This window comes from Balearica regulorum, chromosome 14 (genome assembly GCF_011004875.1).
Source record: "Balearica regulorum gibbericeps isolate bBalReg1 chromosome 14, bBalReg1.pri, whole genome shotgun sequence".
Classification (NCBI taxonomy): Eukaryota; Metazoa; Chordata; class Aves; order Gruiformes; family Gruidae; genus Balearica; species Balearica regulorum.
Genome location: NC_046197.1, coordinates 16827960 through 16840882, shown reverse-complemented (window position 1 = coordinate 16840882; position 12923 = coordinate 16827960). Strand labels below are relative to the sequence as shown.

Here is a 12923-nt window from a genome sequence, read left to right as displayed (position 1 = left end):
ATGAAGTCTTTTTGATAGGAGATCTATGGAGAAAGAAACCAGCAGACCACCACTGGTAAGTGCTGGAACTCATCAGTAACGTGGACAGATTCGGTCCTGCAGGCCAGCCACCCACTACAAAAAAAACCCCGCAGCTGATCTACAGGGGAAAAAAAACCAAAAAACAAACAACAACAACAAGAAGAAAATATTTTTCTTCACTAGTACCCTTTAGCTGGGGAACCTTTTAAGAGTCTACCCCTGTAAGCAGAAGCTTGCCAGAGCTCACCAGGTGGCACAAAAAGGTATTTTAAAGTCAAACATCATCTCAAACAGAAAGCTTTATGAATTTGGGATGTAAGCAAGACAGCTACCTTACAGCTGGATCTAGATTTGTCTGTTTTGAGTAATCTTATGAATTCTTCCTACTAACAGAGGAATGCCTTCAGTACAGGCAAGATCAAAATAGTAATTACAGTGCCAGTTCCATTCTCTGGAAGCATTAAAACACTGCAGGTATTGTACTTTGCTCATTAATCACTGCTTGGGTGACAGAGGGTTCTCGCTATACGTAATGTCTCGACATTAATGGCACCATACAGTATTTCTTTAAACATCTAAATGCTCTATTATGAAATGGCATTGAGATGCTGGACAGAGCTAGAACCGGGGCTTTCAGCACAGCTGAAACGCGTGGGTTGGGAACACTTTCTATCCAAGCAACATCTGTTTCACAGGAGCAATAAACCCTGTTGGAGCAGCACACGTTTTGTGGGGTTGAGAAGTTTTGTGTGGTTGAGGTGCTGAGACTTCAGCCCCAGGGAAGGCACTGCCCAGCAGGTCCCATCACGTACAGCAAACAGCATTCATGGCAAGTAGAAAAATCACATGGTATTTATTTCCACCGTACGACAAGCATTTCAGGGATACATACAGTAGTCCAGTGGCATATACAAACGTATGACTCAGACAGCGTCACACTCAAGCCAGAGCACCCTGTTCCAGTCCATTTCTGCTGACTGCTTTTCTCAGTTGGTACTCGGAAGTTTCCACCGCCAATAGTAAAGTCCACCCTCCAGGCACAGTAAGTAGTTCAACCGATAATGTGCACGGAGCATCAGTAGTGAAGAAATCCAGAAGCATTTGTTTCTACTCACATGCCCAAACGCAGCAGTTTTGTTTCACAAAAGAAATTCAGTGCCTGCAGTTCAAGGACAGTGTTTATCTCAAGACACTAGCCATTGAGAAGAACAGTTGATTGCACCACAGATAACAAGCAACACCTCGAGTCTAGCATAGAACACGTCCCCAGAGGGATTTTCGCTTTGCTACGCAATCCACCGCAGAGCAGATGATGATTGTAACGTATCACTTGTCATGCTACGACGTTAACAGCAATGAGATGGGTCAAGTCAGAGGTCAGTCATCTTCCCAACACCACGTAGCTGGATCCACTTCACTTCTGCTCCTCACATTGGCTTGATCGTGTGTCACAAGGGCTTGTGAATCACAGCCACACCTGTTGTAAGAATGGACAGACACAGTTATTGTAGGAGCAGCCCCTGGGTTGCGATATGGCTAAGATCACCCTGCAAAGCCAAAGACCAGCAACAGGCTAGCAGAGAGGGAGGCGTCTACTGTTTCTATGAAAGGTTCCTCTACTGAAAGCAACATAAGACATACAAAAATGTAAGATTAAAGCTTCAGGAGGTACAGCCCTTCAGTGTATGAATGACCCCAGCTGTTGCCAGCTCTCCCACTGACTATTTACCTGCATAACTTCTCCCTGTGCTCATGCTGGTTGGTAATAACGTCCACTTGTCTGTGATGGGGTTGTAGTATTCCACCGATGCCAAATTGCAGGAACCATCATCTCCTCCCACCACGTAGAGGAGACCATTCACCGCACACACACCTCAAAGCAGAGCGCAGATGGTTAGACATGGGCTAACTCATCCCCCACAACACGTTGCCTGCCACATTCTGATTCATTCCCAAGCAGATACCTCATCTTCCATTTTTATCACTTTCTTACAATACTGATCACTTACATTGCTAACACATTAGTCACATTAAAAACCACACGGACAACTGCAACCAACCACCACAGAAAGGCTTCTTGTGGTTACCTGCATTTCTTCTACACATATTCATGTCTGCTACTTGTTTCCAGGTGTTTGTTCCTGGATCGTAGACTTCCACGCTCTTCCTTACTAAGGGACCATCATGCCCCCCAGTAGCGTACAGCAGCCCACTGAGAACTCCAACACCTGCCGAACAGAGCCCAGTGTTAGCCAAATGTACAAGCGAAAGGGTTGCAAGTCCCTGAATCTTCTCCTCTGTATTGCTTTGGCCTCTCTGAGGCATTTCCAAAACATGGGTCACACATGCCTCAAGATCACCTAGGACATGGTCAACTCTCCACCCAACCACCACGTGGCACTACAGCAGACCTGTGCAGTGATGCCTCGTAGATCTTTCAGGGCTGTACCCCTTCTTGGGTAGATCTCGGTCTGAGATCAGTCTAGTCCCATGACAGTCATCTGCCTTTATTCAAACTCTTTAGACTGACTTGTGCTCTCTTCCCTTTGCCTCCCTGACAGCTGGCATCCCACGCCACCTTGTTTCCATCTGCCTGATCTTTTCTGTCATGAGGCCCTTTGGTTTTTTAGCCTGGCTCCCAATTTCAGGAACTTTATTTTTGCTTTTCCTGCTGCCTCCGTGCCATATGGCTTCATCTCCTGGACACTCTTCCTCAACATCCTAAGGGCTTGCTCTTCTTGCTTTTCCTCTCCCCTCACTTGTGCCCCCAAACATGGCAGCAGCACTTGGCACAGACAAGGTGTCTCCAATGCCACCCTCCCGGCCACTTTTGCAGACTCCTGGCTCAATCTCTGTGAATGACAGGGATCTGAAGGGTGCTTCTGCCTAATATTAAAGTAAATTAATTAATTCAAATGTTCACCAATCTGTGAGAGTTAAAACTTCCAGCAACATATCTTCATTAATAGGTTCAAAGGGCTCTATTAAAATTAACAAGGTGGGATGTTAGTAAAAACAGAAACATAGATCTGAATTGCATCATTTCAACCATGGGCATTAAGCACCAGGATGGCCCCCATGCCCTGAAGATGGACTTGTGCTGACGACTGAGGGAAAGGCGCAGAGCTGGAAAGGCGTGTGCAGGAGGAGAGGGGCCCCGGCAGCGTAAAACAGGCAGGTTTTCAAGTTGGCCCCTGTGCAAATCTCTCTCCTGTTTGCCACGTGCAGCACAGGGAAAAGAGAGCACAGGAGCAGCGCTGCAACGGTGAGCTGGAGAGCAGGCACCATCTGGACTTGGGAGCTCCTGTGCCATGGGAGCATCTCCTGGTGGTGTGTCACATCCCAAAAAATATGACGTGTCACGCTGCTCCGAATCTTGCCACGGTCAGCAGGAGCACGGACCACAGCTGCCGCCATGCTCCACCTGTGGGATGGCAAACACGAGGCAGGGAGGGAAACTATCTGAGCATTATTGCTCCTCTCTCACCAAAAACGGTCCAGCACTAACTGAGACCAGCTGATGAATCTAAATTTCAGCAGGCACATCACCATTTGGGGGCAAGAATGCTGCCATAGGTCTACCACCATCAGCTCTCTCTTCTCCAGATTTTCTTAGCTTGCTACTGCTGGGTTTGGCTTTGACCAGCCATCTCTTGCTGCACCAAGAGGCGTTGAAATCCCAACGTGACATTGGGATCCATGGTTCATCTCTGGCAAACACTGGTAACTAATTAACTGCCATAAATTGCCACCTTACTGGGCCCAATTCACAGTCTGGGTGAGGTTACTTCAACGTGCACCATCTAGGAAGAGCAGAACATGTCCCAGTGTAAGTTCTGGCCCCAGAGCTGGTGCCTCGCAGTTGACTGGGAAATAGGAACTCATTTAACTGGTCAGGAAAGCCTGCCGCGTCCGAGCCCAGCAGCCTGGGTTTGCAGCACCGTAGCACTTGACTACATTCAGCTGTTAGCAAAAAATTTTACACTTTTAAAAAATAATTTGCTAATTTAAACAAGTAGGAGAGCAAAAGAGCCAGAAACACTTTAAGGCTTCTCCATCTAAAACTGCCTCCCTATGCGGCGAGGCAGACAAGGCGCACACGGACAGGATGTCCCTGCCAGGAGGGAGAAGGGATCCCCTCGGCTGGTCCGGCAAATGCGGGGGAGCAGCACCCACACATCTGCACAGCCTCGCTACCTGCATTGGGGACACCCCGGGGACTTGGGGACACCCATCCTCACCTCCGCTAGATGTCAGCATCGGGACGGCAATGCCGGCAGCTCGGAGCACGGCTTCATTTCTGGAGCTGTACGATAGATCGTGCTGCAGCACCGCTTGTGATGAGCGGCACTGGGCAGCCCCCTCCCCGGTGCCTGCTGGAGGGGCATCTGAGTGACAACCAGAACTTGGGGGGCTCAGCTTTCAGGTTGGGAACAGAAGACTGCAAGGCTACTTGGCAGGAAAGAGCATTCCTAATACTGGACTTGTTGCATGGAAATGTACTTGCAGTGCTCAGAGCAGAGCGTTTCAGACAATGAAAATTCACTAAAATCCATCTCACTACAGGCACAAACTGTTTTGCTGTGTTTCAACATGCTGTCAACACCACGAGATATTCATTCTGTTCCCCTAGAAGGTTGCATCAGGCTAGGTTTAAGCATCAAGCAGATACTAAAAACCTCTTCAAGTGAATTCAAACCAACAGTGCGTGACTGTATTTGCCTCACCTAGAGTTACAGAAGTATTAGAGTGAGGAAAGGCAGTGTGTAGAGAGCAGCCTCCCAACCACCCGGCTCAGAAGGAAATTCCCACTGCAGCTTAACCTGCAGGGCTATTTCAGCCCACACGCAAAGGGCACCCTCCGGGCTTTGGCTACCTCTGGGCAACCGCCACTTTGGCTGCTGTAAAACAAGAACTGCCCCATCTGACATCAGGGAGGGCCCGCTGCACACACTGAGCAACGGGACCAGCACTGACACATTCCCTTTCATCTGAAGGTGGTTTTAAATGCAACGGGTAAGAGTTTTTATCCCTTTCAGAGAGGAACAGCCACAGAGAGGACAAGTGCCTACCTGGCCTAAATTCATGTAGTAAATTAGGAATAATCAAGAGTAGAATATAATCCTGTTTACATGTCCTTTCCTCTAATCCTCCAGATCAGCAACTGTTGCCAGCAAAAGGTACACCACAAAATAGCTTAGCAGGGGCAATCTGAGATGAATTTTGTTACCTGGACTTGGTCTGCACGTCACCCAGCGCAGACGTACTTTGTGCTGCAAAGCACCCAGTGGATGCTTGCAGAGAAGATCCCAAAGGAAAATCCACCTGACAACCCCCAAACGATAGGAGAGAGGAGGTGCAGCTTGGCTTTCCAGTCCCTGGCTGAGCCTGCAGCTGGTGATTTGGAAAGATAACTCTTTGCTTACAAGTAAGATGCATCTGTTAGCGAGGCTACTTAGAAACATTGAACATCATTTCATTAATCCAGAAATTAATTTCAATTTGGCAGATTTTAACGAGAGCTGCTGAGAGCTTCCAAGCAATTATGGCTTTTCCCCTCACAGGAAGCGGGGGGGGAAATAACAGGCTGCACTTGCCAGCCCAGCAATGCCAAAACCCCTTCTTCCTTTCTGTGATCAGAGGAGAACCCAGCGATCATCCGCTCTTAAGAACGCATCTTAGAGCCAGTACCTGCACCACTGCGTCGAGTGCTCATGTCGGCTACATAGGTCCATTCGTTCGTGGCTGGGTTATACTGCTCGACGGTACTAAGGCACTGACGGGATGCTCCATCATAACCCCCCACGGCATAGAGCTTACCTGGAAGAGACACACGATGGCATCAGCATTACGGCTACGACTGACATCACCAATCACGCCCCAGGTGAGGGCAGATCCCAGTTGAGGGATGCCCTGGGAGACATGCCTAAACCTGCTGGGATGTCTGGGGAAAATCCTAGCGAAAGGATCTGAAGCAGACTCACAGACAGGCAGGATTGTTTTTAAAGCTGTTAAAGCTGTCAACTAAGACAAGGAAACAACACGACACAACAAGCTTAGTTAGAAGCCAAAAGCCCAGAGGGTTTTCCAAATGACTTGTTGCCCCAAGAGAAGAGGTAACATCAAAGCACGTTCCGCTGATTGAGCATTTCCTCCTGTTCAGGTGCCACAAGGCAAGGTGTGCTGTCAAAGGTCGATACTGTACATTAGTTACAATATCACATGAGCAATAAATATGCAATAGCCTCTTATGTTAATTTAATACCTGCATGGAAACCTAGACCTGATTTTGGGCGAAATCCAAACCAACCAATACCACCAGCACAGCTGAGCCCAGCCTGTTCACTCATGCCAAGTGATCATAACTCAGAAGATATCACAGGAGACCCTCACAGCATGGTATATCTGTCCCTCCCTACCTCAACTCAATGAAAGCCGGACAACATACACTGAGTGAGACTGGAAAAACAGTCAGATGTCACGAGACTACATCATCCATGAAACAAGGCTAATGGTCCTCCATGTCTTGTGTTCACAAGCCTGGCTGATACTGTCTCCTTGTCTCCCTGTATCTTCATCAGCTTGTTTTGCACTTGGGCAGAGGGGGTTTCTTATTGTTCCTTTACTAGAGCACCTAGCTTGGTCTGGTTCAAGACCGAGCCTTCTAGTCACTACAAGAAACAACCATTAATAAAGTTCAACAAATGTGTAGGAAAATTCTAACCCAAATTTTTGTACAAAACCCATGAATAAAACCGATTTTCAATCCATAACAGCAGAGCCTGGTCACAAACGAGCTGTGCAGTTCTTTAGCACAAGACGCCCAACAGCAACTATCATCTACAGTCTTATGCTTTTCCATCCTCCTGCTTCCATGTTTGCAAAGCTCCAAGAACAGGACAGTTCTTTTCTTTCTCACAGTCCTGCCTCTGACCCCTCTTCTCCCTCAGCTCCACTCATGGCCTCCTTGGGCTGTGATCATCAGGAGAGATCTGCAAGGATCAGGTTTGTGACTGTTCCTTCTGCCTCTTCCTGTCTCTATAAACAATTTGAACTCCTATTTGTGCTGTTGCTTCAACCTGCCCGGTGTTAGACAATGAATCAAGGCAAGACTGCTGGGCAGAGCAAGACAAGATACCCTGACTGGCATCAATTATTAGATATTTTCAGTACGCACAGACATCAGGTCAATCTTCATCGCGTTCAGATGAACGCTGTGGATTAACTGCAGGCTGCAGCTTGTTCCCTATAGCAGTAGGATGAGCTTTGCTTCCCCATCACGTGCCTTTTTTTTTTTTATCATGGACTTCAACATGTGCAACACTTATTTGCACTTTCAAACAAAGCAAAGGAAAAGGATTTCATATGTCTCCAGTAGAAAATCTGTCCATAGAAACACGTCTCAGGTACATACTTAATATTTGTTCCACATTCAAATGACTGACCCATTTTAGCAAATCCCACTATCAGCAACCCAGCACTTCACAAGCATGGGCCAATTTTGAAGGAGATGCTTCCTAAATACGCAAACTTAGCACAACCATCACTATTTATTCTGAATTTATCTCCCTCCCTCTTGTCACATAAACACATTTCATGTACATAAACACATTTCACGTATTTCCCTTTCAAACAGGTCAAACCAAGCCACTTCAAAGCACAGTTTATAACAAGGCTTGTGCCAGTGGCTGCTCCACACCATGCTAATTGGCAACTGCAACGCCACGCTAGAGACAAGGTCAAATAAAACCCTTCGCTTGCTTCAGAACTGATTTTGTTAAAGGAAGAAAAGATTCCGACTTAAACTGCTCTTTCTCCTGGATGCAAACCAAGCTGCTCAGTTCCAGCTCACCCGAGTTTGGTGCTGACAGAAAGGTGCCAACAGCCGCCGCGATCCCTCCAAGCACCCTCTCCACCCACCTCCCCCCCGCAGCACTGGCGTTTGTTATCGTCAGTCCCTGCTCATTTACAACCAGAGCAAATCGTGCCGTGCGTGCCGGCAAGCCTGATGTCAATAAACACAGGTTTTAGTATTCCTGCCAAACCACCAGCTTGGGGCTGTGGGATGGACTATGCTCCTGTTTCTCTCCCTGAGCAGATTTTTCTGTGATGGGTACTCCATCCACGCAGTGTCTGCTGATGGCAACGGCATACACTGCACAATACCATTTGCTTTCACCAGCCAGAAGCAGCCCAGAAAGAATAAGGATTCCAAGAAACCTGCACACACCTAATGGCATTCACAGGAGGCATGGGCTGGTCTGATACAGGGCTGAGGCTCTTGGAAAGCTACACACGATTTGTCACTAAGATAAAGAGAACGTAAAAAGCTGCAGTGATTAAGTCATATAAAATAAATCTTTCCCAACTAAAGATAGTCTAGAGAACAGTTCCTGCAGTTCCCTCCTATTGCACTTAACCATTCAGGCTTCTGTTTGACACAGGAACATTTGCTTGATGGAAATGGCTGCTGATTTTCTTACCCTCCACAACTCCAACTCCAACACTGCTTCTTCTTGTGTTCATGGGAGCCACAAAAAACCACTCATTGGTTTTATAGCTATAGGCCTCAACTGATGCCAGACCTAGTTAAAAAGGGGATACACAGGTTTTCTAATTAAAAAAAAAGAGAAGAAAAAAAGATTGGTGTTGCACTTTCATTTGCCTTCCGCCTCCTCCCAAGCCCATAACACCCCCCACACTCCTGCAACCCAGTTTTCTAGTCCCTTGCCTTTCAGGCTGGGACCAGCACATCAACGCCACTTCTTCAGCAGCTGGAAAAATTGTTACCCCATGGCCCCCGCCCTGGGACTGCTGCCCCTCCGGTGTGCTAGGGACACCAAGGTGAAACACAGCCCAGACTCCAAGCCCAAAAGTCCGTGTTCTTTCAAGCATTACAAAATGTCCAAGCAAAGGTTTAAAAATTTCCTCAGACCCTGTTGCATTGTACTCATCACCAGCTGAATCAGGGAGTTTAGGGCTTAAGTAAGTGGCAAAGCTCTACAGCAGAGGCAGAGGTGTGAATCTAAACATGCAGTTATGCCAAGATAAATCCCAGACACACATAGCCCATAAGATGCCTTGTTGGCATTTTATTCACGTTGCTATGCAAAATTTAACTCAAATCAGGAAAAATCCCTTTTCAGTCCAGAAAAAGCATATTCGTACAGAGAACAAGACTGAAAGAACTGTATCACTGAAGAAAAAAAGAAGTGAGATACTCTGCAATTACTGATGGGTCAAAGCGTGCATGTGGTTAGTTACAACACACAGTAAACCCAATCTCTGGCTCTTTCTCTACAAAATCATAGAGAAAGGGCACAGAAACCTCACTAAAGCTCTGCAGTCTTTGCAGAGGTCTCTGAAAACATTTTTTTCAGGTCAAGCACTGCCTGGTTTTTGCTCAGTCACCTACCGGTGCTGCCATCAAAGCCGCCCACTGCATACAGGAGATCATTGAGCACAGCTGCGCCTAAAGTGCTTCGTCTTTCCTGCATGCTGGCTATGGATGTCCACTGGTCCTTCACACCATCGTATACATCAACCGTCCGTACCCTTAAAGATCCGTTGAAGCCCCCCACAGCATAAACATTGCCAGCCATAAATACCACACCTGATAAAAGAGGAGAGAGATTTTTATGGAGGTTTTACGAACAGCTCGAGAAGACAGTATCATCAGGTGTCTGTCAGGATGTGTAAGACAGCTGGGAAGAGCAGAACGTGGGCAAGTCTTTGGCACTGGAGCCAAGTGTGATAAAACATACATGTCATATGGAAGGTGAAATGCACATAAATACATGGCAACATAAGGCACAGATTGATTTCACACCTGAATGAGTAATTTTCTGAGCCAGAGAGGACACCAAATGGTGATCCACATTCACAACCCTCTCAGATGTCTTCAGCTGAACACTCCCAACTTAGAGATCTGCTCCTCAGCACCGAGAGGGCCTGACTCAGCTCCTTTGATTTTCACTAGGAAACCAGCAAGGAAAACTGGATCCCTGCGGTCTGCCAGGCCAGCGGGATGGGAGGAGGAGGGGAAACACTGATAGAAGAGCAGCCAGGAGAGAGAGATGATGAAGGGGAGACAGCAGCTATGGAGGGCAGACAGGCAGGAGCAACCCCTCTGGAGAGCAGGGCATCCACCCGGATGAGAAGGATACATGTGCATAGGGAAAGAGGAGGAAGGGATGGCAAAAAGAAAGAGCTGCTTGAGGCCGGGGCACAGAGGAAGGCTGAAGGGACAACTGAAGACATCCATCCAGCCCTGAGGACCTGCACTGGGAAAACAAAAAAGCCAAAAGGTAAAGGTTCCCATTACCTGCTCTGCACCTCCGGGAGGGCAGCTCAGCAACCTGATCCCACCGCTCCTCCTCAAAATCATAGCACTCCACACTGCGAATGGCTTTGGGCGCTTGCCCGCCCACCACGATCATCACCTGGAGAGGGAAGACAAGAGCTAGAAAACCTCAGACACCAGCCCAGGCAGCTGCTCTCTGCAAAGAAACCCTCGCCACAACCTGGTCAAGAGCAGCTGCCAAAAACATTCTGCACGACTTCTAAAAGCCTCTGCATGGGCTGGGGGGGAGTTATCTCCCATTTAATGCATGCTAAATATGTCAGACTCCATTTCCAGGGTGGGCAATCTGCCCTATTTCCCCACGAAACACAAAACCACTTTGCACCACGGCACACGCAAGACTTGCCGCAGAAGTATTTTTAAGTGAAGAAGATCCCAGAGTAATTTCCACAGCCAGCCCACTGTTTAGTCATTATCTCCATGGTGGTGCTAAAAATAATCGATGCCACTTAGCGAGTAAAACCTGACAGCTGTATTGCCACCTGCGGGGAAGACAACACTCCGGAAATCACCAGGACTATTAAGACCCAGGGTGCTGGGCTGCCGAAGGAAGTGATTTGTCAGCTTCATTAAGGCTTTTGGCTGCAACATGTATTGGTGCAAATTCAGTAATTAAACCCTAAATTCCTTACAGATAAGGAAGATTTATGCGAAGGTGACCAAGGGCAGTCTCAGGAGCTCAAGAACCACTCTGCCAGATTAGGCTACAGGTCCTTCCAGCCCCAGACTCAATTCCCAGCAATGGCAAGCAGCGGAAGCTGGTGAAAACGTGACAAGACCTGGAAGGCATGCAGTGTGGTCCTTCCCAAATCTGCCCTGTCTGCCACCAGAAGACAAACTCCCCATGGACTCGCTTACTTCCCAGGAATGGTGGTCCCAGGAGCCAACATCTCAGCGCTCGAGGGCTGCCCATCACTCCCGAGTGCCCCTCCTGGGTGCTGGGGACCACAGGCAGCGTCTAAACCACCTGCACCTACAAACAACTCAACCTGCACTTTGTTCTGAACACGTTTCTACCCTCCACCGCTATCAAGAGGATTTGCTCCCCTTATCACAGCAAATCAGCAGGAGCAAATACTACCCAAGACAATCTGATTTTTACAAGGCCAAGGAGCTAGAAGCAAGATAACGGGGCTTCAGATATAGTCAAAGAGTAGATGGAAAACTGGCTTTAGCCTCTGCAAGGTGGCTGTGAGTGGCTGAGGGGATAAGATCATCACTCGAGGTCACTCGGGTAATGAGCTCAATTCCAATTATGGTTGCTTTAAAAGTACAGAGCTATACAGCAATTTAAAGAATTTGAACAGTATGAAAATAGTGGACTGTTTGATCTACAGAGAGGAGAATGTGACATTAGAAAGCAAATTGAATCTAAATTAGCAGCATGACTACTAGTTGCGTAACAGTCTTCCATGGAAAGCTGCAGAGCTTCACACGATTACAGAATTAAGAGATCTCACAGCAGACAGTAATCCCTCATCAGCGGGACCAACAAACCAGATGAAAGTTTCTCAGTAACAGGATTGCTGGAAGATCATCACCTCCTCCCCTTTCTTTACAGCTAAAAAGAAGGGAGGAGAGACCTGCAGAAGATTTGTGTTTGTACTCATGGGTCATACTATAGAAGATGTCGAGAACCTCTGCACTCACTGGTTCACTGTTCATTTTCTCCCTAACTACTTTAGCCCTTGAACAAGGGCCACATCAGCCCTTCACAATACCCCCAAAGCCCTGTTCCACCAACTTCATCTCAGCACTAGCAGGCACAAAGGACACAACGCACCAACACGCTCTGCAGAACTGCAATTTCTCAATGGACAGTTCAATATCTAAACATTTGAATAGTCCCTCAGATCTCCTACACCATCCCACAAACCAAGCTCCCTATGATTTCTGCTTAGAAAAATGACACACTGGTTTTGATGTTTTACAATCTCCAAAATGCTTATTAATAACTTCAGCGACAGGCTGTTGAGAGACATTGTGCCAAACTGCGTTTATCTCCAGGGCACAGGGAAAATAGTTTCTGTTGTCATTTTTTTCTTCACTAATAAAGTGGTGGCCAGAGCATCACATGCCTGCAGGATAAATGCAGGGAGTAACAAGGATTATTTATTCAGTAGCTGCTTTGAGTCTATTGAAATTCTCTTCAGACTTCCCGCCCATGGGTCTGGGTGCCATTGTTTCCTGCTTTCCTGCCTTCCGATTATGGATACGGGAAAAGACACCTACTGTGACTCTCCTCAGCAGGGCTCCATGATGGTGCTACAAGCCAGCAGAAACCTCAGCCAACCCTCCCAGCACTACAGGCAGCTGCCTGTAGCCGCTGCCGCTCCATGGGTCAGCGATTCTCAAAGCCACAGCTCCAGGAGCAGTAGCCGTTCACAAACCATTTGTGGCTGACAAAATGTTTCAAGAGCAGACCCTTCCCCCTGGGAGAAGAGCTATTGCTTCTCCTAAGGGTGTATCTAAGTTTATCCAACTTAATTACGTACCCTTGGTGGGCACAGGCAATACCAGAAGAGGGATTAAAACACTT

General features: G+C 47.5%; 1 protein-coding gene across 5 annotated transcripts in view; it reads right to left on the bottom strand.

The window, feature by feature from the left end:
- Window positions 1–855: 855 nt before the first annotated feature.
- The window catches only part of KLHL3 (kelch like family member 3), a 51182-nt gene continuing 39114 nt past the window's right edge, over window positions 856–12923 (bottom strand). For 3 of the 5 annotated variants that reach the window (XM_075766303.1, XM_075766304.1, XM_075766305.1), the window contains exons 9-15: window positions 10346–10463; window positions 9437–9634; window positions 8505–8606; window positions 5713–5841; window positions 2109–2249; window positions 1751–1894; window positions 856–1498 (exon numbers count right to left, since the gene is read on the bottom strand). In XM_075766303.1, coding sequence (XP_075622418.1) covers window positions 1470–1498; window positions 1751–1894; window positions 2109–2249; window positions 5713–5841; window positions 8505–8606; window positions 9437–9634; window positions 10346–10463 — 861 coding nt within the window. In that variant the 3' untranslated portion in view covers window positions 856–1469. The remainder of the gene's footprint in view (window positions 1499–1750; window positions 1895–2108; window positions 2250–5712; window positions 5842–8504; window positions 8607–9436; window positions 9635–10345; window positions 10464–12923) is intronic. The other 2 variants (XM_075766306.1, XM_075766307.1) reach the window with 1 other exon arrangement.